The sequence below is a fragment of the Perca fluviatilis genome, chromosome 13, assembly GCF_010015445.1.
Source record: "Perca fluviatilis chromosome 13, GENO_Pfluv_1.0, whole genome shotgun sequence".
In the NCBI taxonomy this organism is placed as follows: domain Eukaryota; kingdom Metazoa; phylum Chordata; class Actinopteri; order Perciformes; family Percidae; genus Perca; species Perca fluviatilis.
This window is the reverse complement of record NC_053124.1, coordinates 20,600,782-20,627,515: the sequence shown is the minus strand read 5'-3', so window position 1 is coordinate 20,627,515 and position 26,734 is coordinate 20,600,782. Positions and strand designations below refer to the sequence as shown.

The window sequence follows — 26,734 nt, the reverse complement described above, 5'->3', positions numbered from 1 at the left end:
GAAGACACTTCCCTTAAACTCACCATGTAACGTTATAAACGCTTCCTAACATGTTAGGATAACGTTACGGGTTATTTTCACAAAATCGTCAGCAAAACAAGCGGCCTGTCACCAACTGTAATGTTAAATGTAATAGATTTTATAACTGCAACTGACAACTGAAATTGCCGTAGAGTTATGGAAAACTGACTTGTTAAGACGGTTAAGACGGTTAAGACCAGTCCAGCAAGAGTCTTAACACAGTAACGTAACGATAACGTTAAAAAAAAAAGACTGACCTTAAATTACTCGATCATTTCCACTGGACAGACGGTGAAGTCACACTGACGAGACGTTAGCTAACGTTAGCCCCAGTCATAAATCTGTTATCAAGTCTAAACCATAGACTGTGACTAAAACTAAACGCTACAGTAACGCTTACTGTGTGCTGTGATTTAACCGTGTGCGGTGAGGTGTGGGCGGGTGCACGCACCGCTGGTCTGTCAAACTAAAGGCAGCGCCACGTCCATTTGGACTTTCCAATTTTCAAAATAAAAGCTTTTTTTTTTTTTTTACAATTCCGGGAGCTGGGAAAAGAGTACCATGGCGCCATCTATTGTCTGTTTCGTGTACTGCTATATGTAAAGACCAATACAATAGCCTACATTTGATGCGATTTTTATAACATAGTAATAATAACCGATTGAATTACCAAAGACATCCCTGTAACATTACAAAAATAGAAAAGCATATGTTATATAAAGTATTCAAAATTGACTGCATTTATAGCAGATAAGCAAGCCATCAAGTAGGCTAGAGTGATGTCTTCTGTTTACTATTGTTTTATATTGTGGTTTTTAAATACATTTAAATTGTGATTTATTTTTGGTTTTATTTTTTAAGCAATATATGTGTATGTGGGAGATATAATTTGCTCCAACTTGCTCTTTAAAACTACTAGCCGCAGATTAAAAACAGGGATTGTGAAACTGTGGCTGGTTTCAGGTTAAGGTAGACTACAGAGACAGTCAGGCCCATTTACACGTATATACTGTTTATTATGTTACATTGTTTTATGTAAATAGTAAGGTGACCTCTGTCTGTTATGCATGTATGATGTTCCACAATTCTATTGGTGGAAATATGTGAAATTAAGAACTGAAAGAATTTAATTGAAATTAAGATTTTTTTTTTGTTCTATTTATTTTTTATTTTTACAAAATCCATAAATATAGCGCTATTTAATAATAATTGTTCTCCCAAAATGACAGATATGACTTGTGTACTTGCTGACTTGCTATTTTGTACTAATTGTGGAGCCTTCAAACCTTGTGCATGCCGTCTACTTTTTTATTTGCTCTGTTCACACCTCTGCTATATTGATTAGCTGTGACTAACCCTATGACACAGTGGTAGCAGGAACTGATAGTCTATCGATAAAGTGCTGAGAAAGGTAAATGTAACACACCTATTTAAATTCTGTGTCTTGATCTGTGGCCCCTAGTCAGCCCAGAGAGAGAGAGAGAGAGAGAGAGAGAGAGAGAGAGAGAGAGAGAGAGAGAGAGAGAGAGAGAGGGGCTATGAGATGGTTTATATGATAGGTTAAACTTAAAATATGCAATTACGAATTGGATACAAAGAATGCATTTGCATTTTGAGGTAATTTACATTTTAAAAAGTGAATGAGAAGCAACAATCTGTTCATATGTCATCCTAGGTTGGCATCACAGTTGAGATTAGTTAAAGTCAATTCAGTTACATTTGAAGGAATTGTATTGACATAAAGAACATAAATACAATAGTTTGCATTGTACAAGCTAAGATTAATCTCAGGATGTAAGTTAACAATATTACTACTACTACTGCTAGGCTACTACTACTAACTTTTTTTTTTTGTTGCTAGTTTTTATCTAGCCTAAAGCAGAATCGAGTTTGCTCACACAGTCGCCTACAGTCAGTATTTGTTGTTATGTAGGTTTCTAATGTTTCAGTGTAGGCCTACTAATAGTGCCAAAACAATAGCCTTCAGTTTATAATGAGAGAAATGGGAAATAATAAGCATCAATATATATATATATATATTTATATATATATATATATATATATATATATATATATATATATATATATATATATATATATATATATATATATATAGCCTACCTGTAAGCTATTATATATATATATATATATATATATATATATAGCCTACCTGTAGCCCTATGTATGCCAAGCTGAATTTGCTTAATATCAGGGCTTGACATTAACTTTTTGAGGCACTTGTCCTTCGGACAAGTACATTTACGTTTCACTTGTCCATGCATAAAAGTCACTTGTCCGGGTAAAGATTCATCATTTTATAAAAAAAATTGTGTTTTGCTAATGCAGAATTTGAACAAACCGTTGAAAGCATCCAAACACTATCAACATTAATACAATTCTGTTGAAACAGTAGAAACAAACGTGCCCCAACAATAGATTTCCCCTTCAACAAGAAAAAAGGATCTCCAGACTCCATAATACAAAGTAATATGTTGCGGTGTGCAGAAGTTAATATATTGAGATTCTAAGTCAGTATTTTAAAGTTTGTCATTACTTTCAGATTCCTAGTCAATATTCTAAGTTACTTAGTCAATATATTGAGATACTAAGTCGATACTTTGAGATATTGAGTCAATATATTGAGATTGTAAGTCAATATTTTAAATGTTCTTATTGGTTTGAGATTCTTTGTCAATATTCTGAGTTACTAAGTCAATATATTGAGATACTAAGTCAATATTTTGAGATAAGTCAATATATTTAGATACTAAGTCAATATTTTGAGATAAATCAATATATTGAGATACTGAACAATATAGTGAGATATTAAGTCAATATTGAGATACTAAGTCAATATTTTGAGATAAATTAATATATTGAGATACTAAGCCAATATATTGAGATTTTAAGTCAATATTTGACAGTTTCTCATTACTTTGAGATTCTTAGTTTATATTCTGAGATACTAAGTCAATATTTTGACCAGAGGTAGTGGTGACTTGAACTTCTACTATATCTAAAATAATTTTGTAGACATACAATGGATTTTGCCACTAAATGTTGGTGTTAACTTTTTTTATACAATTTCACAAATTTCTACCCGGCAGAGGCTGATTTACCGAAAGGATCCTTTTAAAAAGGTGTAGCTACTTTACAGTTGATTATTACCTGATATTTAATCTGCATATATTATTATTATTTTTTCAAAAGGAGCAAAAAACGACATTATAGAACGGCTTGTTTATTGCTAAGGCAAAATTAAATGATTTATTAAAAATGTAACAACAATAACAACCACTGGATAGGAAAAGGGTATTTTACAACAACTTTGAATGCAGCACAACGCTGGCGGGCGAATTTCAAATTGAACGCAACATCTGTGTTTTTCCGACAACAGCAGCGGCACACTGTCATATGTTCCTCTCCAGTGAAATACAGACAGACGTACTTTTACACCGTTTAGCTGTCAGAATTTTAACTGTTTACTCCAGCTGCTAGCTAACGATAGGCTAACGTTACTTGCTGTTGAGTGTAGTGTTAACTAGCGTAACATGCGGCGATGTTTAGGTTGCCTCTAACGTCCGTTGGAGCATCCCGAGAGAAGCGCAGGCATTTCAGTGGCACCGCGTTTGCAATTCGGTCCGGTAGATAACGGTTCGTTAAGGCACCGGTGCCGTGTTAGCACCGGTCTCTCCTTTTCTGTCAACGATGTGGCGAGGAGGTAGCTAACGTTAAAGGCGAGGTTAGCAAGGCAACGTTAGCTAACTAACCGGCAGGTTCACCGTGCTTTCATGCTGCATTGCTTCCAGAGAACGAGCTGAACAGGGGCTGGGTCTAACGTTAGCGGTCCGCTGACCGGTATTGCGGGGGAAAGAAATTATCGTTTCAAATCTGTAACATAGACGTAATGAGTGGCACATGACGTGAACTAACATGGCATTTTAGTTTGTTTGAGTTTTAACTTGTCCAGTGGGACAAGTAAATTTCTCTTCCACTTGCCCTACAAAAAATCCACTTGTCCCGGACAAGCGGACAAGCCTTAATGTCGAGCCCTGCCTTATGTTCTTATGTTGACCCCCAGGACAAGTGGCAAGCCGTGATCGTATAGTGGTTAGTACTCTGCGTTGTGGCCGCAGCAACCCCGGTTCGAATCCGGGTCACGGCAGCTTTTCTTAAAAAGGACATTACCCATAATCTCTGTCATGGTGTCAGTTTGAGATTGAGAGGCCAAGGCTACAGTGGGTTTATATTCATTATATTCAGTTGCCAGTTTATTAGGTAGGCCTACAGTTAGCTAAAACTAATGCAATAATAAAACAGTCCGGATCAATCCGCAGATCCCTTCATGAAGTTGTGATGGTGATTCAACTATAGGCTAGTCTAGTCTATGTATCGCCAAAGGGCTGCTGAATGGTAATTTTGGAAGATTTATAGATTGTGGTGCTGTTGAATTAACATTAAATGACAGAAACACCTATCTGTGTAACGCAATAGTTCAAAAGTATTTATTAAAAGACTGTTGCATTTTTTACGTAGGCTAACTCAGAGAATGTTCTTTAAGTTTCAGTTTATTCTCAGCCAACCTCTTCTGTGATCTATGTGAGACTGCGTCACTTCTACAGATTCGGTGGCCAGCCGTGATCGTATAGTGGTTAGTACTCTGCGTTGTGGCCGCAGCAACCCCGGTTCGAATCCGGGTCACGGCAGCCTCCTCTTGCTGCCGAGATGAGAAGAGAAAAAGAGCGTCTGAAACATGTAGACAGGGTGAACGGGTTGCTTTGCTTCTCTCATTACAGAACTGTATTCCACAGAAACCATCAAACAAACATCAGGGATGACAGCCTCGGCCTACATTATAAATGCCAGAAGATTCTCAATTCAATTGAGGTGCTGCATAGTCTGTAGGCTACCGGAAAAAATAAACTCCACAGCATATTTGCCTTAGGTCATCACATCACAGTGTGATAAATGTAATTCCTGGAGGACATTTTCAGCATATTTTCCGAAGTGGTAGGTCTGACCCCAAGCTGATCATCCTTGGCACAATTGAGGCACTCTGTCAACACAATAAGGAAGCCTCAAAGACAATGTATTGTACATGGCCTTATAACTGTGAAGAAAGTTCTGCTCCAGCACTGAAAACAATAGAAACCCCCTCAGTATGGCTTAATGACTTGTCTGATGCTCCCCACTTTGAAGACAATCAGGGTTTGCTCTGAAGGACAAGATGGCTTAAGGTCGTCCTTCATTGCCTTTTTGGAAGAAGTCCACACCAAACCTGACTCTATTCATCTGACATCCCTGGAGGAACCTGACTAAAGTCACTTCACACTTAATCCAACTCGTGCACCAGGGAACATAAAAATGGCAATATTGCTAAATATGTGGAAATCCATACCCTCAGGGCAATATGTAAACTCAAATAAACGGCAATAACAAGTAGTGACCACCAGATGTCGTCTTTGAACCTGTGCACAGAAGGGAGCACATACTTGCCGATATAAACTGTATTCCCTTGCACAATAATACCTGGCATTGAAAGATGAATAATTAGGAATATCAAACCAGCTACAAGGTGTGAGATTCAATTTATAATTCAGAGGGCTTTGACATAACTACTTTAATACCAGGGCTGGCAACTGCCCAGGGTCCCCAAAAGCCCCAAGATCACTCCATATATCTACCTTTATGATTAATTTACTTTTTACTCCACAACAATTATTTGACAGCTTTGGCTATACTTCGTAGATTCAGATTATGAATACAACATACTGTAGCCTATAATCAACTGAAGAATAGGCTTTTAGACAATAGGCCTACTTTTTAATGTATTTCTTCAATGTTGCTATTTTTCCTCAAGTAATGATGCTGTTCGTGTAGACCTAATCAAGATAGCCTACAATAGAGTGCACAGTAGCTACTACTACCACGGATACTAGCCTACTGTTCTTACTAAAGTATAAATGCCCGATAATAGCATGTAAAGTATCTATTCATTCATTCCTGGGTTGCTGTTGCTGTGCCTCAAGCAAGGCTTTCCTCAGAGGGAGCAGTTTGCTCTCTCTCATTCTTCTTCTTTCATTTTTTTTAACACAATTCACAATAAACAGTAATATGAACATTTACACAACATAACATCTCTCTCGCTCTCCGCGTGTGTGCGTGTGTTTATGTGCGTGCGTGCGTGCGCGTGCGTGCGTGTGTGTGTGTGTGTGTGTGTGTGTGTCCCTAGAGCGGCCATATTGGAATGCTGGATGTGGAGAGGGGAAGCAGGAACACAGGCGACGGGAGAGGGAGAAGGGGGAGATAGGCAGGAGCGAAAAAAACCCTAACTGTAACTACTCCTAGCCCTACAACTGAAATAACGGATTATCCACCGACTGTGAACAGCTTCTTCCGCCGGTAAAGTCAACACAAACGCCTCGGACGTCCCCTTGAACAAGTCAACGTGAGTGATATTGTGTTTTGTGGATTATTTCAAGAGCTAAAAGAAAGTATGGGATGCGGTTGGTTTAACGTTCGTCCTGGCTGGCGTTAGCTGTTTCCTCTCCCACTTTTTGAACTACTCTCTCTCTCTCTCTCTCTCTCTCTCTCTCTCTCTCTCTTGGTTATAACGTTATTTGGGAAATAACTGATACATTAGGTTAGCTTTACAACACCATAACTAGAGCGGAGTTTTCCTTTTAGGAACTTGGAGCAGTTGAAAGGAAGAGTGACCTACTGCCACCAAACTCGTCGCCACAGTCACATGGAGTGAACGTGGAGCAACGTTAACTCCAACCTACTGTAACGTTAAATAAATGCAACGGATTAACCTACATTTAGCACCGAAATCTCTATCTCAAGCACTTTTTTTCTTCCCACTGTCATGGATTCAAGGCTGTTTGGTTAACGTTAACCGTTAACGTTACCTTGCCTTCCCAACAAACTGAACACTGAACTCTTCCTTTCTATCTTAATGAAGCAGTTATACTTTTTCTTAAGACTTTCAAAAACTAACCAATGGGCCCAGTTATTTAGGATATTTGCTGTATAACTGTGTTAATTAGTTAACGGTAGGTGTATGATATGATGTGCTGACACTCCCTCTCATTTTGCTGCTATTAATTGGCTAATCAGGTGCATATCAGTTCTGTAGATCTATATATTCATTCACAAATGGTATCTTGCAAATCAGAGCTGAAACAATTAACGTTAGTCGAATACTCGATTAGTTCGTAATCCGCAACAATTTTGACAGTCAATTAATTCTTTCAGTTTTTTAGTCAAGCGAAATGCCAAATCTTCACTGATTCTAGCTTTTTAAAATGTGGTGATTTGCTGCTTTTCTCAGATTTATATTATTTTAAGTTGAATATCTTTTGTTTTTGGACTGTTGTTAAGAGAAGGGTTAGGTTTCCTCAAAAAAGTACTAGTTTAAAAACATCTAGTCTCCGACATAACAAAATGATTAAATGTATACAAGTAGATATATGGATAAAAGACACTTGAAAGTTAAATTGAAACAGGCTGCTCTGAGTTCTACATTTTCCCCAACAGTGAACGATTGCTGGAGCCTGATTTGTCTCTACTTCATATTCAAGATGCAAGAAAATGCTAATGAATTGCAGTATCCTGAGGCCACTGAGGCTTCAGACGTACATTATTAATAGGAGTGCTTTTCTGCACACTTTTATTTGCAATTCTGTGGACAAGCTCAACCTAAAGCAGTATTTTGTATACTAATTTGCTCCATGAATGTTAGTGTAGGGAATTCAAAGTTTCTTTAAGGTCATGGTTTGGTTTATGGATGCACCTGTGCATGACAGTCACAGAATTGTATGTACAATACAAATACTGTGTGTTCCTTTGATTGAGGCATTCTGAATTCATATAGGCTGTCGTTTACTAAAACAAACAAAATGAGGTGGTTGCAAATGGTGTGACGATAAACTCTGGGAAATTCTTTTCATCTAAATGATAGCTATTGTGAGAAGAAAGACTGTCCCAGGATGACGTCCTGCAGACACTAATTTTTTACACCACAAAAAGCCAGAGTTTTAATGGTTTGTTTGATATGTTGTTTGTTTAAAACACAGAATGAACGCTGTAAAACTAAATCTTCTCACCCAGCTGTTCATTTAAATGTAATTGGTCAAATGACATTCACAGAGCTTTCTACAGGTTTGAGATGGTATTTTTGAATTAGAAAACAGCTCACACTGCTAATTAGCTTATCCACTTGACAAGCTTTTATTTAGTTCCACTTGGGCTGCATTCATTCAGCTCACTTTGACCGAGTGCTACACCACATGCAGAACTACTTGAATGGTGAATTTATTTAGACAGTGACCACTTACTGTGGCTACTTTTAATCATTTAAGTGGGTCAGATATGAAGTTTGTCTGATTATTGAAATTCATACCAAACGTGTGTTTGAAACATATGGTAAACTACGGCCTCTTCTAATTTGGCATCATAGGACCAAAATGAATGCAGTGTAATCCGAGAAGAAACCTGTCATTACCGTCAGTTTGAGAAACAAGCAGAAAATGGCATTTTGCTTTAATTCGTGAGATACATCACATGGCTCTGGGGAATTCCTTCAGACACCCTCTACTTTAGTTTTTAGTGGGCTTTACTGTAGAAATGTTAATTTAGGCGTTTGTTATAGATGTTATTAAGTTGGTAAAAATAATTTAATACACTTCACAGAGAGTAAATAGCTACACTTTTCTGACACAACTCTTCCTGTTGCTCTACAGCAGGCTAATACAGGTGGTGTGTGTGTGTGTGTGTGTGTGTGTTTTTGTTTTTGTTTGTGTGTTTGTGTGTGTGTGTGTGTGTGTGTGTGTGTGTGTGTGTGTGTGTGTGTGTGTGTGTGTGTGTGTGTGTGTGTGTGTGTGTGTGTGTGTGTGTGTGTGTGTGTGTTGCAGAGCAGTGCAGGAGGCCTGTATTTATAGAAACACTTGACTACACTCAGAGATCTTACCGGAGCAGTTCATTACTTTGCAGAGAACTCTACTGTTTGTAGTCCATTTTCTCTTTTTATGTCCTGCAAGTTTGATCCTCTGTTTTCGTTCAAACCTTTCTATTCTTTGCAGTCATCTACTATATATTCTACTCAAGTTTGTCCTATACTAGACTGATGGGCAGACAGAGACCGAAAAATGTAGAGAAAGCATAGCGGGTAACAAAGCCAGCAGTCTAGTGTCAGTAGATTGCAGTATGTGGTTGACTCGTAATGACTCAAACTAGTAATTCTAATCACTGCAGACACATGCTGTGTGTGTGTATGTGTGTGTGTGTGTGTTTGTGTGTGTGTGTGTGTGTGTGTGTGTGTGTGTGTGTGTGTGTGTGTGTGTGTGTGTGTGTGTGTGTGTGTGTGTGTGTGTGTGTGTGTGTGGAGATATGTAGAGGTCCTGAATAACAGTGTGTCCTTAATATGTGTGTCATGAGGAATTCATGATACCACATGAAATAAGTTCTCTGGAGTGGAAAAGAACAACTCTAACTTCAGTTTGAGCTTTTAAAAAACAAAACAAGTTGTTTGCTGTTTTCCTGATTCCTGGTGGCAGTCTTTTTTCCCCCAGTGATTTGCCTTTTTCATACTATGTAAATAGTTGCAGCTGTGTGGAGGTCTAAGCAGTTTTCTAACATCTTGCACAAATGTATTCATGCTATTTGTAAACTCACCTCCGGAAGGAAAAATCATGAATGAACAGTTAAATTAAGCAAATGGTTTCTTTGTTTTGCAGTCGCACCGGTGTGTGTGTGTGTGTGTGTGTGTGTGTGTGTGCGTGCGTGCGCAAGCAAGCGCTGGCTTGTATGTGTCCTATAAATTTAGCTTCTATCTTCCGTTAAACTTATTCCCCTGCATCCTCCTGCATGTGGTTTCAGCTGTGAAGGAAAAGGAGTGTGTGTGTTTGGAGACAGGGGGCTGAATGGAGGTCCATTCCTTTTGCTTTTGGGTTGGTTGCATTCAGAACGCAGCCCCCACACCCCTCCATGTAAACACAAACACACACTTACTCACAGAGCACTTACTGTACATCCTAAAGCATGCTGCGTCCCTCAGGAGTTGAAAGGAAAACGCCTTCTTCCTCTCAGCAGCAGCAACACTGCTCAGACATGTGTGTGTGTGTGTGTGTGTGTCTGTGTGTCTGTGTGTCTGTGTGTCTGTGTGTCTGTGTGTCTGTGTGTTGTGATAATGACTATGTTTACCCAAGATAACATGAGTGAACACTGTCTTGGTTTTGTCGGTTAAAAATATCTTGTGCTCGTTATGACTTTAGCGATATGTGTGTGCATTCTTGCAGTTGCATTTGTGTGTTTGGTAATTAAATAATTTTACAATAAGACAATAATAGCTGAATGGTGGATACCTGGTGGCCATCTTGAGTATATTTATTTATTTATTGCATTATTAAGGATTTTTTAAGGATTAGCTATATAAGGCCAGATCAATTTCCGATCCATTGTTTGTTCAGGGCCAATGGTCAAAAACTCCACATTGTGCTCCTTTCAAACACACATTTTGGAAATAATTCACTGACTTGCTGTTATGGGCCAGTCATTTCAGTGAAGAAATTTCTGCAGAATGTTTCATACTAATGGCATTTATATTGGTCCCAACAAACCAGATTGGTGCATCCCTAATTCTTTTTTTGTAACCTGAAACTATGTTATAGCTCCTGTAGGGTTTAAATCCCCTAAACAATGTAACTTGATTGTGTATGTGTGTGAGGTTGGATTTATTGCAGTCTGTCTGTTCAAGCAGGTGGCTATGTTCTGCAGTCGCCGTTTTCTGATCTTGCCCAAATATAGTTGTTTCTATGTGTGTAGATGGACCACTGTGCAGCGTAGCGTTCTTACTGGGTGCACTGAAATTTCCTACAATGGCAGGAAATGACATCTCCTTGTGGCGTACACACACACACACACACACACACACACACACACACACACACACACACACACACACACACACACACACACACTTAGAGCGAGCTATCTTCGGTCATGCAGGTCATTGGTGCACCATGTCTACTAGTGATGAATGGAACTGGAGCACAGCGATTCCCTCTGGTGTGTGTATATGTATATGTGTATGTGTGCGTGTGTGTGCAGACTGACTCCTTGACTCAATCAAAATGACTCGGAAAAACGAATGGTCATGTTCCCTTAGTTTTCTCAAAGTGAAGCAGTGACGGAACTGCAGGCTAGAAAAGAACAATTACAACCACATATATTGTAAATAAGTTTGTGTGTGTGCGTGTGCGTGCGTGCGCAGACAGTCAGTGTAATTTCATTGCAGTGACAGTGAGTCAGAGGGAGAGAGAGAAAGAAGTAATTGTTGGGCTTTGTCATATAGACACAGAATAAAGAGGTGGGAGGAGGAGAAAGCTGGGTGGAGAAAAGAGAGAAATAGAAACTAAGAGATGAGACAAGAAGAAATTGTCCCAAGATATACTATATCCTAAACACATTAAAAAGTAATCATTGTACTTGTGTATCGAAAATGTATCATTACCTACTGGACATGAATTAATCTTCGTTTAGCTTCATCGGTAGCCTAGGTGGTACAGTATGTTTCTTTTGCACCTACTGTGCCTGTCCATTTGTTCAGCTGTCCACTTATGATATCTCAGGATATGTCTCAGACACCAAATAAGCTTTGTTCAAACAATAAAAAAAATATACAGATTGAAGTAGTTAAAGGAATAGTTTGACATTTCGGGAAATATGCTTTTTTGCCAAGAGTTATATGAGAAGATTATAACACTCTAATGTCTGGTCGCTAAATAAGAAGCTACTGCCAGCAGCTGGTTAGCTGAGCTTAGTATTAAGTCTAGCCAGGCTCTGTCCAGAGGTAAGAAAAGGGTTCTGCCTACAACACCAGCACCTGAAAGCACTCACCAACACGTTATATCTATATTTGATTAATTTCGCCATCTTGGGAAAACCATGACCAGTCGAACGACGAACGCTGTGTAACCAGTAACATAGCTCAAGCACGGCGTTCATCGTTCGACTGTTCGTGTCTGTTTTCCCAAGATGGCGCCTGCCTGTATACGTGAACGGTGCCGTCTTTATAAACTATCTTTTTAATAAACTGTCTGTACACTTAACAAAGTTCTCAATGCTTCGTTTTACATGTAGGGACCCTCATTATGCTACCGTGGAAGTGTGATGCTATTTTGAGCTTTGTTAGTGGTATAGAAATAGCGATTTTCTTTTTACTTTAGCAAGCCCCGACGACTAGCGTTACAAGCTAATTACCGTTTTGTGCTAAAACTGGTCACATTCGATTAGCATGAAAACAGATCTCATAGAACGGTCGACTCGGTACCCATGTGTTATTAACCCCTAGGTTAATTTTTCCGCGGAATTGTCCTTTAACACAGAAGCCATCTGAGAAGCTGTCATTGGAACCACGCCTGTCGCTGCCAGTAGCTCGGACGGTGATTGGTGTGGTAAACTAGTAGTTCAGACACAAACGCATTTGGTTGGAGCCCGGCAAGATGGATTTTCGTGTGATATGTGATCCCACGATTCTCGCCTGATCTTGTGATATTGCGAGAATCCAGCTGCCGTGCAAGGTTACTATTTATTGGCCAGGCGCAGTAACTTTCACTGGGCAACGTGTCCTTTTTTACACTTTTTTTTTTTTTTTTTTTGTACTCATTAAACAAATGATACATAACTAGTTAATTACAAATCATACCAACAGATCCAAGTGGAATGAATGCAAAATCAAAATGCTTATATTTTTAAACGTTCAATCAAATCAAAATCAAAAGTCTTTCATAATAACCTGTATGGTGGCTGAGTATTTACTAACTAAATTAATTAAACTTTTTGTAGTCTCATAGGCCAGATACTTTTTGCAATGTTTAAAGACAATAAAGGGATTCATCATTGGTTGTGTATACTAGTATTTAATGACTGGTTTCCTGACTTTACCGAGACCGCGAGAGAGAGAATGAGGCCAAGGCAGACATCAGTGTCTGCTTGGCCAATCATATGACCTCATCTCTTCTCTAGGTTCATGCACAGCCACACACCCACAAAAACACAGTCATAATAGATCACACACACACACACACACACACACACACAGAGATCAGCAGTGAACACCTGGATACGAGCCAAAGATATGACATATCACGACACACACCACACACACACACACACACACACACACACACACACACACACACACACACACATTCAGAGACTGTGCTAACACAAACTAGTGTTGCTGAGGTCAGATGTGGGTATAATGCCACAGTGTGTGTCTGCCTGTGTGTCAATGTATGTGTATGTCTGTGTGATTAGTCACCAGCAGGGATTATCCTGTAACAAAGGTTCCTTGAAGAATAGGAAGAATAGTCTTGAAACTCTCTCTTAGTCTGCAAATTGTTTTCCTTCTGTTTGTAATCTATCTTAACACAAATGTCATCAATTGCGAAAACTAGAAAACTGGAGTAGGCCGTTGTTAAAAAGAAATAATTAATGAAATGTCAGTTGTTGTTTTTTTTCTTGTTGCTTGAAGCTGATCTGATGTGATCATTTATGATCAATTTTTTGGAGTTTTGGAATCGGTTACAGTGGTTGTTTTGTTTACTTTCCCAAAGTGTAAGTTATGGATGGAATTTTTTTATGTTTTTGATGTTCAGGCAAAGCAGAGAATCACATTAACCCTGGCAGACCCAGTGGCAAATATATTTTAACGGAAAAAACACGCCGAGTGACAGCAGCTCTCGGACTATTCTAAATCAAACAGCACTTGAAAATGCATTACCACTAGGGGGCGATGTTAACACACCAACTCATCAAGCAGGAGTATGAGGGACAGAGCTTAGGTCCACCTTCAATATGAGAGTCAGAGTATAGTTGTGTGTTTTTTTTGTGTGTGTGTGTGTGTGTGTGTGTGTGTGTGTGTGTGTGTGTGTGTGTGTGTGTGTGTGTGTGTGTGTGTGTGTGTGTGTGTGTGTGTGTGTGTGTGTGTGTGTGTGTGTGTGTGTGTGTGTGCGCGTGCGTGCATGTGTGCGTGCGTGCGTGCGTGCGTGACATCTTGGCCTACTAATCCAGTGGCCTATTAATCTGCTTTACTCCTGAACAACTCTCGTCTTGTCCGTCAGCGTTTTTGCTTGCTTGTGTGTGCGAGAGAGAGAGAGGGCTTCATGGCTCATTCATAGTCAATATAATGTGACATACTGGTTCATAATTTCAAGAATCAGTGACCGCCAAGTGATTTTATGGCACTTTGAGCACATTTTGTGGTCCATATCTGCAAGCACAAACAGTGGAAAACGGCCATAGACAGGAAAGTTCCAGCAATAACAGATTTCTGCCTTTGGGACACGCATGTTCGTTCATGCTCTCAAATGCTGATATCTTATGTGTCTTATGAGACTTCTCTAGACAAAACTGCTGGCATATCAGATGACATCTCTTACACACTTAACTTCAGTTTACAGCCCAAGTTATACTTTCTGCATGCTGCAATCTGCCCATGTTGGCAAGGGTCTGCATGGACCAAACATCATTCCTATAACTTATTTTCAGTGTTTTTCAGCTATCATGTATTCTTTATTGGTTTTATGAAGTTATTTGTGTCACGATTTGAGCCTATAGAGTGAGTAAACTATTCTATCTCAAAATATTGGTAAAATTAGATTAGGATGGGTTTGCTTTCTTCTATATCCCTGCGTGTGATTTGATTACAGTATAATTGGATTAAATGTGCACCCCTCAAAACAAAGTCAGTGGAACAATTGATTATTCCCCGTGTTTTTGTGCTGAAGATTGATGATTTCTGCAGGACAACGTTGAGTTGAGAATACTGCATTATGACTAATTGAGTAGCTCCACAGGGGTGCATTTCTGTCAGCGTGGCAGACTAGCCAAAGGCAACACAGCTCGCACTCTTCTCCGTCTTCCTCTTATGTAATTCTCAGCTCTCTCCCCTATATTATTTCCTCCTCACTTTCTCTTCCCCCCCCCCATATTGTTCCTGTTTTATACCTCTTTCTTCCCTGTTTCTCACTTCTTTTCATGAAGTTGTTGCATCATTTCTTATTTTCTTTATCCCACTTATTCTCTTGTCTCTCCCTCCTCACTTGCTTTCCCTCTGAGTCCTGTACATCTGGCTCCCTCTCTCGCGCTCCATCCCTCTCCTGGGAGACAAAGACACCCCCTCCTCCTTCCTCCTGTTCTCTCTTTTAGCTCCCTCCCCCATTTCACTGTCATAGGCTGCCTACTACCCCTCGCTCTCTTCCTCCCTCCTTCCCTCCCCTACTCTACTCCCACTCATGCTGCTGTGTATATGTCAGTGTTACTAGCAGTAGTTGTAGTAGTAGAGGGAGGAGGAGGAGGCTGGGTTGTAAGCTTGAGCCAACATTAGCCATCATAACCGAGTTAGCTGGCTAGCACATCTCAACGCTAGCCCAAAGACCACAGAAGCCTGGGATTTTGGCTTTTCCTAATTTAGCGTCTGTCAGTGGGGATTAGACTTCTCTTCTCTTTGGGACTTTAAATGGAAGGACTATACCATGGTAAGATATTAAACAAGAGGTGTGTGTGTGTGTGTGTGTGTGTGTGTGTGTGTGTGTGTGTGTGTGTGTGTGTGTGTGTGTGTGTGTGTGTGTGTGTGTGTGTGTGTGTGTGTGTGTGTGTGTGTGTGTGTGTGTGTGTGTGTGTGTGTGTGTGTGTGCGTGTGTTTGTTTATGGATGTGTAAAATTGTGTTGAGTGTGTGTGTGTGTGTGTGTGTGTGTGTGTGTGTGTGTTTGAACATTTATGAATGAGCTGCATTAGTTTTTATTCTGTAGCCTCAAAACTCAAAATAGTTGTTTGTGTGTGGGCAATACATTTGAACATAAGGTTCCACAAGTATTGAAAAGGATTATTGAGAAATGCAATTCTGCAGTAGTTATAACAGTGATGATGTCCATGGGGATAAGGAGGAGGAAGATACATTCTTTTAGACCAGATGAACTACTTGAACATTTGAAGCGCTATTTTGTTTTGTTTAGCATCTGCCACACTTTTGATGAAGGATTGTGTTTGTATGTGGAAAAAGGAGATGGAAGTGTGTGGTTGACTGTATGTAGGAGGCTTCAACTTGAAGTGTGTGTCTGTGTGTGTGTGTGTGTGTGTGTGTGTGTGTGTGTGTGTGTGTGTGTGTGTGTGTGTGTGTGTGTGTGTGTGTGTGTGTGTGTGTGTGTGTGTGTGTGTGTGTGTGTGTGTGTGTGTGTGTGTGGGAGGGAAGCAGTATGTGAGATTATATGTGTGTCAAATGAGTGGGTTTGTGTTTGAATACAGTTTGCAACCTTAGGTAGAGTGTTGCCCATGTGACTCAGTGTGTTGCGTGTGTGTATGTTGTAAATGTAGGCATGAAGTAACAATCCCCGTTTCTAGGTTAAATCCTCTATATGTCAGTATGTTTTAATATTTCGGCCTTGGTCCATAATTGATAATTGATACTTTTACCTGCATTTAAGCTGACACTTTTCTAGATGTGATGACTGATCCTTTGTTTGCCAGGAGAAGGAGGTACACAAGGTAGTGCACTTATAAAAAGTAACCTTAAGTTACGTCTGTTTTATGTTTATATCCTAAAATCACAAACTTGGCTCATAGGGCTTTACAATCTATATAACATAGAACATCCTCTATCTATTGATTTGGATACGGAAAAACTCCACAAAAATATATGAAATAAAATAAATGACCATATGACAATTACAATTTTATGTGTTTTTAGCCATTTGAGCATAGTTTATATACATTTTTAGCATGGTGCTTTCTAATCAAACAGAGCATAGTGCCGAGCCAGTAATGATTTCCTTTCATTGACCAATCAGCATTAAGTATTCATTTTTTAGCCAAAATGAAATAAAAATTTGATTTTCTTCTTACTCCAAAAACACATTTTCAGTGCATCTTTATATTTTGAAACCCACAACAGGGAATGTAATTTATTTGGTCATTAATGTCAGATGTGTTTTTGATTTATTAAAAAAAAAATGCAACAAAAAAATTGTTTAGATCGTACGCTATCTCACTGGTTTATTCCTAAATCTGTTGGGATGAATTATACAAAGTGTATCTGGTCTGAGTGTGATACATTAACATGCGTGCTGCTCCAGTAAGCCAGTTAGCTTTATCACTGCACCTGAACTATACACACTTGAGTGAATGTGTGTGTCACAGTGCATGTGCGCTTTTGCAGATAAATGTGTATGAGCAGTCATGCGTTCACATGACCTTATTATGTTGCATGTGTGTAGGATTTAGTGTGTGTGTGTGTGTGTGTGTGTGTGTGTGTGTGTGTGTGTGTGTGTGTGTGTGTGTGTGTGTGTAATGTATTTTATCTTGTGTTTCTATGACAGGTTTTGAATAATTGCTCGATGTTTATCTGAATGTAAATAATGAGAAAATGCAGATACTGTTTGAACTCAAAACAAAAACCAAAAATATATTTTCAAGGACAAAAACATCTTGTGTGTGTTATTATATGCATTTGTATGTTAGTGTCTGGCAGGTGTGATTGGTGCCTGAGGGGCTATGTTGTTTCATTGTAAGACTGCATGCTCCAGTAACGCCCCATCGTCCAGAGGGACACACACACACACACACACACACACACACACACACACACACACACACACACACACACACACACACACACACACACACACACACACACACACACACACACACACACACACACACACACACACACACACACACACACACACACGCAGGCAGGCATGTGCCAGCTCAGCTTTAACCATTAGACAGAGAGCAACGAGGCAGAACAGCTGACTGCTCTCATCAGGTTAATTCAGTTGATTCTTGCAGAAGTGTTCATTTTTGTGGGAAAAAGAACATCTGGTTCCAAGTTTGCAAACTTGGAGCTTTTTCTGTCTTGGTTCGGTTTTGTTTCACACAGAGAAAAATCCAAGCAAACCAAAATGCATCACTACAAACCATGTAAGAATTGTTCACTCCCCTTATTGGTCAGATGTGTTTGGGGCGGGAGCAAGAAAGTAAAACAGGAAGAAGATCCTATGTTGTGGACTGGTGCTTATTTCTCACATCTCCATGTATTCATTAAAATAATTTTCCAGACAATGTTTGGTGAGTGACGTGACTACGTCTGCTCTGCTCACCGGGACTTCGCTCTGCTCTACCGGCTTCTGTCTCCAGCTTCTTCTCAGTCTTCAACGGCTTCTGTCTCCAACTTAACCGACGGCTGGTTTGACCACAGAGATGCGGGTAGCTAGTATAGGTCACAAACCCACAGTAGGAAAACTGTTAAGTTAAGAGGGCATTCTTCATATATATATATATATATATATATATATATATATATATATATATATATTCCTTCAACAACACAAATATATCATAAATAATTAAAATTAAAGAAATGCTAAATAATTTGTGGGATAGACGGCAGTATATCTACATATATATCTACAAGATGAATCTTTACTCCTCTCCTGTCGTGTGTCTGGTTCTTGAGGACAGCTTGAGGAGCAGGTGTTTTGGGCCGCCTGCCAAGCGTGCGTGCGTGCGTGCATGTGTGTGTCCCATGGCCCTCTTTGATATATGTGCTGTGGAGGCTGTTAAACAGACTGGTATGTAATTAGCACGATGCTAGGACTCCTGCGGGATATTCTATGGAGAGAAAACAGCTTTTAAATAAATTGTATGACATGAATCAATAAAAAGTCACACATATAAAAGAACTCTGGGCTGAAAATGCACATCTATAAAAAGTGGTTAAACAAATTATTTGTATAAAGACTGCAATGTTTTTCACAGCTCTTCAGGTGCGGTCTAATTTAATTTTTCAGACATGAAAAGGCCACAGTCTCCTATGGGTTTTAGTCTAGACTGTAGCAACACCAGTTTGGCTGCAGATATCAGGCTACATAGCACTTAACGCTTACAAGAGAGACAGTGACAGAATATAGTCAGTGCGAGCAACCATGGGGCAGATGGTGTGTGCAGGGTTCAGATCTATCTACTGTAGATGTCATTATAGACACTTTGAGACTTTAGCAGCTCCAGATCTGTTTATCTTGGTCCATTTTATCCATTTAGGATATGGTTTTAGTCATTGATTATAATTGTTGTCTTTGGCTTAATCATTGAAAAGGTGATCCATGGCAACATGTTGAGATGAGAGGAAATGTATTGTGCTTAATAATACAAATAAGTATAACAAAAGCCTGAATGTTATGTGGGGCAGCAGGCTGGCTGTTCTTACATTATGACTTTACTGCAGGCCAAGTCAAAAAATAATTTTCCTATAGGAGATTTGAATAAAAAGATAGACCCTTTTAACATTATCTTATCTGTTATGGCCCAATTTGACATAATGTGTTCTGCTGTTTTTACATCAAGCAAGTTGTCAGAGAAACCTCAATTTAGATGTTAAAATTGAAACTGGAAATGTATCACCGAAAATGTTAAAGTATTTGCAGTTTGTGAAGTGAAGAAGTTCTCAGAGCATATGCAAAAATTGGGTAGTAGTGATTCTACTTATTACAAATCTTTCCTCTGCCATGGGAGTCTATGGCAGCCAAAAGACCTGTACAGTAAAAAGTTGTTAAATTTGGCACATTGATTCGGGACAGTCCCATAATTCATTTCACCAAGTTTTAGGTCTGCACCACAGGCAGTCTAGCGCCACCAATGGGTCAAAGCTGGCGTTGACGCCATGCGATTACCTTTTGAACCGTATGCCCAATTTTGAATATTGACATATAATTGGATTCCTTGGATGACGCTGAACTCAACTGATGTCAATATCCGCCATGTTGTACCTTCCGCCATATTGGATTTGATCAAAAAAACAAAAACGTTTTCACAGGTCTCAAAATTGGTCCGATTTTCACAAAACTTGGCACAGATGATCTTCAGACCATGCCTCCCAAAAGTTATTCCATTGCGTATTGATATTCAACAGTGTTTGCCCGTCACAGCCAGTCGAAATCGACGGTGAAGCTGCCAAACAGGAAGTGAACTCATATCTCAGCAAGTATTTCACCTATCAACACCAATCTTAATACATAGGTACAGAGCCCAATTAGGAAGAGGCTCAAGAAATGTGGTGACCTTACACCTATTAATATGGGGCGCTGTAATTCGCAAAATTACGTTTTGGCCTATAACGTTTGATGTGTTTGGAATAAAAACTTGCCAGTGGTGTCTGTTAATACTGTGGGGGGTCCTAAGGCCAACACATGCCAATTTGTGACGTCAACGTAATTGATCCGGCCGCCATATTGGATTTCATCAAAAACACTAAAAAGTTTTCACAGGTCACAAGATTTCTCCGAATTTTCACGAAACTTGGCACAGATGATCTTCAGACCAAGCCGCACAAAAGTTATTCCATTGCGTATTGATATTCGAAAGCGTTTGCCCGTCACAGCCAATCGAAATCGACGGCGAAGCCGCTAAACAGGAAGTGAACTCGTATCTCGGGGAGGCTTTTGCGTATCACCACCAATCTCAATACTTGGACTCATGACCCAATTAGGAGGAGGCTCAAGACATTTGGTGACTTTTGACCACTGTGGGGGTGCTATAATCACAGGAAGTAGGCTCATATCTCAGCAACGCTTTCACGTATTGAAAACAAACTTGGTACATGGACTTGGGACCCCATCCTGAGGACGCACAATAAATCTGGTGACTTTCGACCACTAGGGGGCGCTAGAGTTACAGGAAATTAGCTCATATCTCAGTAATGCTTTCACGTATTGAAACCAAACTTGGTACATGGACTTGGGACCACATCCTGAGGATGCACAATCAATTTGGAGTCTTTTGACCACTAGGTTGGTGCTATAATCACAGGAAGTAGGCTCATATCTCACCAACGCTTTCGTGTTTCAAAACTGAACTTTGTACATGGACTCAAGACCCAATCCCGAGGACGTAGAATAAACTTGGTGACATTTGACCACTATGGGGGCGCTATAATCACAGGAAATGAGCTCATATCTCAGCAGCGCTTTGATATACTAAAGCCAAATTTGGTACAGGGACTTGGCCCTTGATTGTGAGAACACACAAGGAAATTGGTGTAATTTGGCCTCTAGGGGCACTGTAACAACGTAAATGAGCTGATATCTCAGCCATTCTTTATCCAATTGCCATCAAAGTTGCTGTGAGTGCTTGCTCATGCCATGGCAACACCTTTTCTGCTAGTGTACTGCTTGGCCCCCTCATTGCTGCTTGCAGCTATATTTGTACTTAAGATGTTATTGGGAATTGTCAATAGTTTATAGTCTTACTGTAATGGTGTCGTCTTGAATCCCATCGCCACGGCCATGCACACCCACACACTAACTCTAGGGTCCTGGTTTCATATTTCAAAGGGTTTGTCGATATTACACATACCATGAGTCACCTTTGTGGTATTTCCTTTTGGTGTGTGGGTTTTCTTACCATTACAAAATTTTTGTTGACAACCCCTGCTATCATTTTACCCTGTGTGTGTGTGCATGCTTACCCAGTATTTGTGTGTACATCAGGGTGTCTAAAGCACTTAGGCACTTATCCTCCTGACCTCCTGCACACAGCCATATCTCTGCTCTGAGTGTGATAGGCCTTGGTGTCAAGTTTTTAAAGAGCTTCTCCTGAGCTTCCTGTGGGAGTCTGGGAGCTGCAGTATCGATGTAGTGTAGTGTACTAAGCCACTCGATAATCAGAGTAGGAGTTGAAAGTAGGAGGAGAGTACTTTCAACTAAGTAAATAGTAGTCATAAAAATAAAATGCCGTTGAGTACACACTTTTACAATAAAACAAAATTATTCTTAGTTTTAGGAGTATTAAAATGCAGAGTCACCTAAGAAATGTTTTGTCATTTGGCCATCAGTCAACTGTGTATATCTCCTACTGACTAGGGCTGGGCGATATGGACCAAAAGTCATATCCCGATATATTTTGGCTGAATATCGATATACGATATATATCCCGATATTTTTTTCCGCGAATTGAGAGCAAATGTTCAGTCAAAGCCCAAATCAAATATGACATGTCACAAGTTGTTTCATAGAAACAGTTGCAAAATCAAATAAATAATAAACCGGTTTCTTCACCTGGTTCATGATTAAATGCTCAGCTGTTCAAATAACAATAAAATGTAAACCTAAATACTGTAACAGGAGTAACTTTTTTGAAATCAAAGCTCCATAGGCTATTTGTGATTCGTTCCAAAGGTCAATTAAGCTTTTGATATTAATATAATCTACTTTGTTCAAAATGTAATGCCTCATGCCTGTAAGCCTAGGTTATAGTCCCATTCTTCCACTTGATACTGCTTCTTCCACTAGTAAACTAAAATATGAACTATCGACTACAAAACAAAGAAACTAATTAATGTGTTAATACAAAGAATATTTATTATGATCGGTTCACAGATCTGATGTAACGGAACTTACCCTTCTGAACTAAAGAGTTTCTGCTTAGGTGAAGTTTAAACAGACTGAAATGTCCAGGCTCATTCCTCCACTATTTATTTCTGTATGTATTATGCTGTTACATGTAATTTTAACGGGCACTGAGCTCCAGATCCTGCAGCCGCAGACGGTCGCTGCCCCGCTGTAGCTTCTTTCCGTCGCCTCGCCGGCAAACTTAGTGGAACTTTCCGGCCGATATCGACCTACAGTTCGTCCTGGACTACGTGTAAGATCCTACCGATCACCACTCTGTCTTTGGCTGGTCCGATCTGGATCAGCGGGGACCCGGCGCAGCGAAGCTGTGTTTTTGCCCGGGAAGAGACACTGCGGCCGACGGGGCTCTCCGCCTCCGCTGCCGCCCGGAGCTCAGATTGCTGGTCGAAGGCGGCATATATAATCATAAAACACATTGTCACCTGTTAAATGTTATCCATTGCGGTTTGTTCTTTTCATTTCCTCTATCGAACATAATTAAGCAGTACAAAAGTCCGGCATCTTTAGCGTTGATCTGAATGCTTCGGACCCCTGTTCCAAGATGGCGGCGGGTTTTGACGTATGTTTAGAACCTCACGGCGACATATCTATGGGAGCAAGGATCACATTTGAACTATATCGATATATGCGATATGGTCTAATTCCATATCTCATTTAAAAATATATCGATATATTTGTTTATATCGATATATCGCCCAGCCCTACTACTGACCACAAACTGAATTCCTGCTAGAGCTTTAATTTCCTCCTGCAAAATAAAGATTCAAAATATTAAATCAGAGTGCCCAGCCCACTCATCTAAGGCTAGTATTGTGGTTCTCTGAAGGTACATGTAGTGAAGTATCTGGGGGTCTTTATAGAGAAGGGTGTTATGTTAATGGTGTTACTATAGGTTGCAGAGCAGCTGATTCAATCACCTCCTAATCTAACAAATGCCTTCTCTGGACGTGAGTGTTAAGCAAGCTAAAACACACAATCATACTCAAAATTTGCAGTCATTTAACAGCCATGTAATCCCCCCCCCCCATGCACATTTTTCAAGAAGCCAGATAAGCATGTCCCAGCCTTAAAACCGTGGATGTATACTGATGTGTTAAAAAACCTTAAGGCCGGGACACATATAGCCGACGGGCAACCGTTGACAGAAAACCCCGTCGATATGATCAGTCGCGTCCCCGAGGTCCAAAAAACTGCCACAGAACACACCAAAAAGACGAGAGGAGACGAGACGTAATACATCTCCATAACAGCAGGCGGCGCTAATCTGTAATGTTGCCCAAGAAATGAAAACCGGCAGCTGATTGGACAAACGCGTCACATGGGTTTGTTTTCTCCGGCTATTGAGAGCCAGACTGTCATGGCGGCCGTTCAGAATACAATCTCATATTGTACTAAAATAGTTCACTGAAACGTGTTTCTGAAAACATTTTAAGCGAGAAATAGGCCATGCAGTTGCTGAATCTGTCTTCATTTCAGCTCAACAAAGGTCAGTTTAAAAGAGAGACTGTAGTCACCTCATTGCGCTCGTCATTTTCGGGTGAGTCCCGATTTCCCTGCCGCCGACCGAACATGTCAGGTCGGCCAAAATGAACGCCGACAGCCCCCCAGACGGACGACGGCACGGGACACACTGAACAGATTTGAGTCACTGACCTCGCCAGACTGTCCCACGGCCGATAATCGGGTTAATGTGTCCCGGGCCTTAAAGCATGTAAATGTTGCAACCTTTAAAGGAACACGCCGACTTATTGGGAATTTAGCTTATTCAGTGTAACCCCCAGAGTTAGACAAGTCGATACATACCCTTCTCATCTCCGTGCGTGCTGTAACGCTGTCTGACGGCTCCAGCATTAGCTTAGCCCAGCACAGATCCTGCAGGTAACTGGTTCCAACTAGCCTACTGCTCCGAATTGTGACAAAAGTGACAAAATAACGCCAACATGTTCCTGTTTACATGTTGTGATTTGTAGAGTCACAGCGTGTACATAAAACAACGTAACATGAGAAACGGCGATCTTCTATCCGTAAACAAACTGGGAACTATATTCTCAGACAGGCTTGCTGCGAGCATATCACTCCGCCCAGGTACTATATTCTTCCGCCTGAGAATATAGTTCCCGGTTTGTTTACGGTTAGAAGATGGCTGTGTCTCATGTTACGTTGTTTTTTGTACACGCTGTCACTCTACAAATCAATACTATATCAACAATCTGTATGTTATTGGCTTTTTGTCACTATTCGAGCAGTAGGATTACTGGAACCATTCACCTGCCTGTTCTGCTATGGGCTGATGCCGCTGGAGCCGTCAGACAGCGTTACAGCATGCACGGAGATGAGAAGGGTTTGTATCGACTTGTCTTACTCTGGGGGTTACGGTGAATAAGCTAAATTCCCAATAAGTTGGCGTTTTCCTTTAAGAGTACAACCATTGCAAGAAGGTAGACTGACCTGAAGCCCAGTCACTGTCGTCCGTGTCTCTCTTTGCCAGACCCTCCTCCAAAGCGCGCTGGAGGAGAGTCCGGCTACTCCACATAGCAATCGGGGATGGGAGGAAAACGTGCTCTGGTTTATTGGCATTTCTTTAAACCAGTCACAATCGTCTTGGGCGGTGCTAAGCACCGGCGAAAGCCGCGGTGCCGCTGCAAAATAGGCTCGGAAGGAACTTGTTTTAGTGGAACATGTGTATGTTACGTTATAAAGTTGTTTTAGTCGTGCAACAGAAAACTCAGATTGGACAGATAGTCTAGCTAGCTGTCTGGATTTACCCTGCAGAGATCTGAGAAAAGGTTAACCATAGTCCTCATAAATCAGCCAGAGTTTAAAATGCCAACACAAAAGAGGCCCAAGGCAACGGAACATTTCCCAGTCAGCTTGTTAGTCTAACCAATAAAGCTTCAGCATATCTCGGGTGGGGGTAAATCATGTAACAATGGGCTATTGATTTTTTTTTTTTTTTTTTTATTTTCAAATCAATCGAATTTAGATGAAGTAACTTATCTGAGAACACCTGCTGTGGGACTTCAAAAACTTCATTAACATGTTTGATCTGACCTGATGATTTTTTTATTCAGTGGGTCATAATTATCACACCAGGCAACTCTATTTTTTCTGTTTGTCTTGCAGATATTTCCAGGATTGCCTACTACACAGGTGAGTAGCTGACCCGGAGTGTTTTGTAGACACCTGCTACAGCACTGCTAATCTCTCAGCTGCTGCTTCACTCACACATTCAGAGTTTGTAGCAACTTAAGTGTGATCAGGTCATCACAATAGATGAGGAGCATTAGTGTGAAACTTCATTAAATGGCCTTGGGAATAGTTTGATAAGACGATCTTTGATGAGACAAAATTAACAATCGATCACTTACGAGCCTTTTTGTTTTGTTTCTGGAGCTTTTAACCATGTCTCCACCAGCTAATTAAAATTGGCTCAGTTGTCATGGAGTTGGCTTAGTTGTCATCATGTGACCTAAGTTTCACATTGAAATCATGTGACGACAACTAAGCCAACGCCATGACGTCCGAGCCTACATGCAATTTGTGGGTGAAGATTAGGGGTGGGAATCAATTATAACGATACTTATGTCACAATAAGATATTATTGCGATTTTAAACATATTGAGATATATTGCAATTTATTACCTGTATCTATTTTTTAGTAAAGACCATGAGATGCAGTTGAAATCTCCGGAAATGTAAATTAGTAGTAAGTGGACCTTGAGTTAAGGTTATTTTGTCAAAGATGAGGAACACTTTTATTTAGTATTACATTGTTTCATGAAAGGGATTACAGTGTAACTAAGAACAAGTATGCTTATAAGATTACTCTGTCGACTATACCGATAGTATATTGAGGAAAAACTAAATTAAATGCAACTCTTAAATGTAGAAAAATTGCTTTTCAAATAATCAAAACGTCTGAACACGCTCCGGGCTAAATCATATGAATTATGACTCAGTCATGGCATCATGCCCTGAAAGAAGGCCTTGCTGGCCAGTTATATCAGATGAATTAAGTGACCAGTGTCCTGCAATTCTCATTTGTTGCCAGCTGGGAGGAAGCAAGAGAATAACAATGGAATTTTCAATACAGACACAAAGTTGGACAGGATGTTCAAGGGTAATTCCAGTGTGTGTACCGATGTTTTTGTGTTTTTGTTAGCTTAATTAAAACTATGTTTTGCTCCTTCACGCCTTAGGTGATGACTTTAAGGTGTGGGGTCTTCATCAGTATGATCACTCCGTA

The 26,734-nt window shown here is 40.1% G+C and overlaps 2 protein-coding genes and 2 non-coding genes across 8 annotated transcripts in view; 3 read left to right on the top strand and 1 right to left on the bottom strand.

Annotated features, from left to right (window-relative positions):
* The window catches only part of dennd3a (DENN/MADD domain containing 3a), a 33,974-nt gene extending 33,512 nt beyond the window's left edge, over positions 1-462 (bottom strand). For 2 of the 3 annotated variants that reach the window (XR_005641233.1, XM_039820415.1), the window contains exon 1: positions 279-462. The gene's annotated coding sequence lies outside the window, so the exon portion shown is untranslated. The remainder of the gene's footprint in view (positions 1-278) is intronic. The other variant, XM_039820414.1, reaches the window with a different exon arrangement.
* Positions 463-4,114: 3,652 nt separating this feature from the next.
* On the top strand, positions 4,115-4,186 carry trnah-gug. Its single transcript has one exon. It is a non-coding gene; the product is annotated as a tRNA-His (tRNA).
* Positions 4,187-4,655: 469 nt separating this feature from the next.
* trnah-gug lies at positions 4,656-4,727 on the top strand. The gene has a single exon. It is a non-coding gene; the product is annotated as a tRNA-His (tRNA).
* A 1,549-nt stretch (positions 4,728-6,276) lies between these two features.
* ptk2aa (protein tyrosine kinase 2aa) overlaps positions 6,277-26,734 on the top strand; it is a 71,475-nt gene continuing 51,017 nt past the window's right edge. The window contains exons 1-2 of one of the 3 annotated variants that reach the window (XM_039819330.1): positions 6,277-6,469; positions 25,612-25,638. Coding sequence is in view for 1 of the 3 variants with exons in the window: in XM_039819325.1 (XP_039675259.1) it covers positions 15,545-15,563; positions 25,612-25,638 (46 nt within the window). In the remaining 2 variants the exon portion in view is untranslated. Of the gene's footprint in view, positions 6,470-15,356; positions 15,564-25,611; positions 25,639-26,734 lie in introns of those variants that run through there. The other 2 variants (XM_039819325.1, XM_039819331.1) reach the window with 2 other exon arrangements.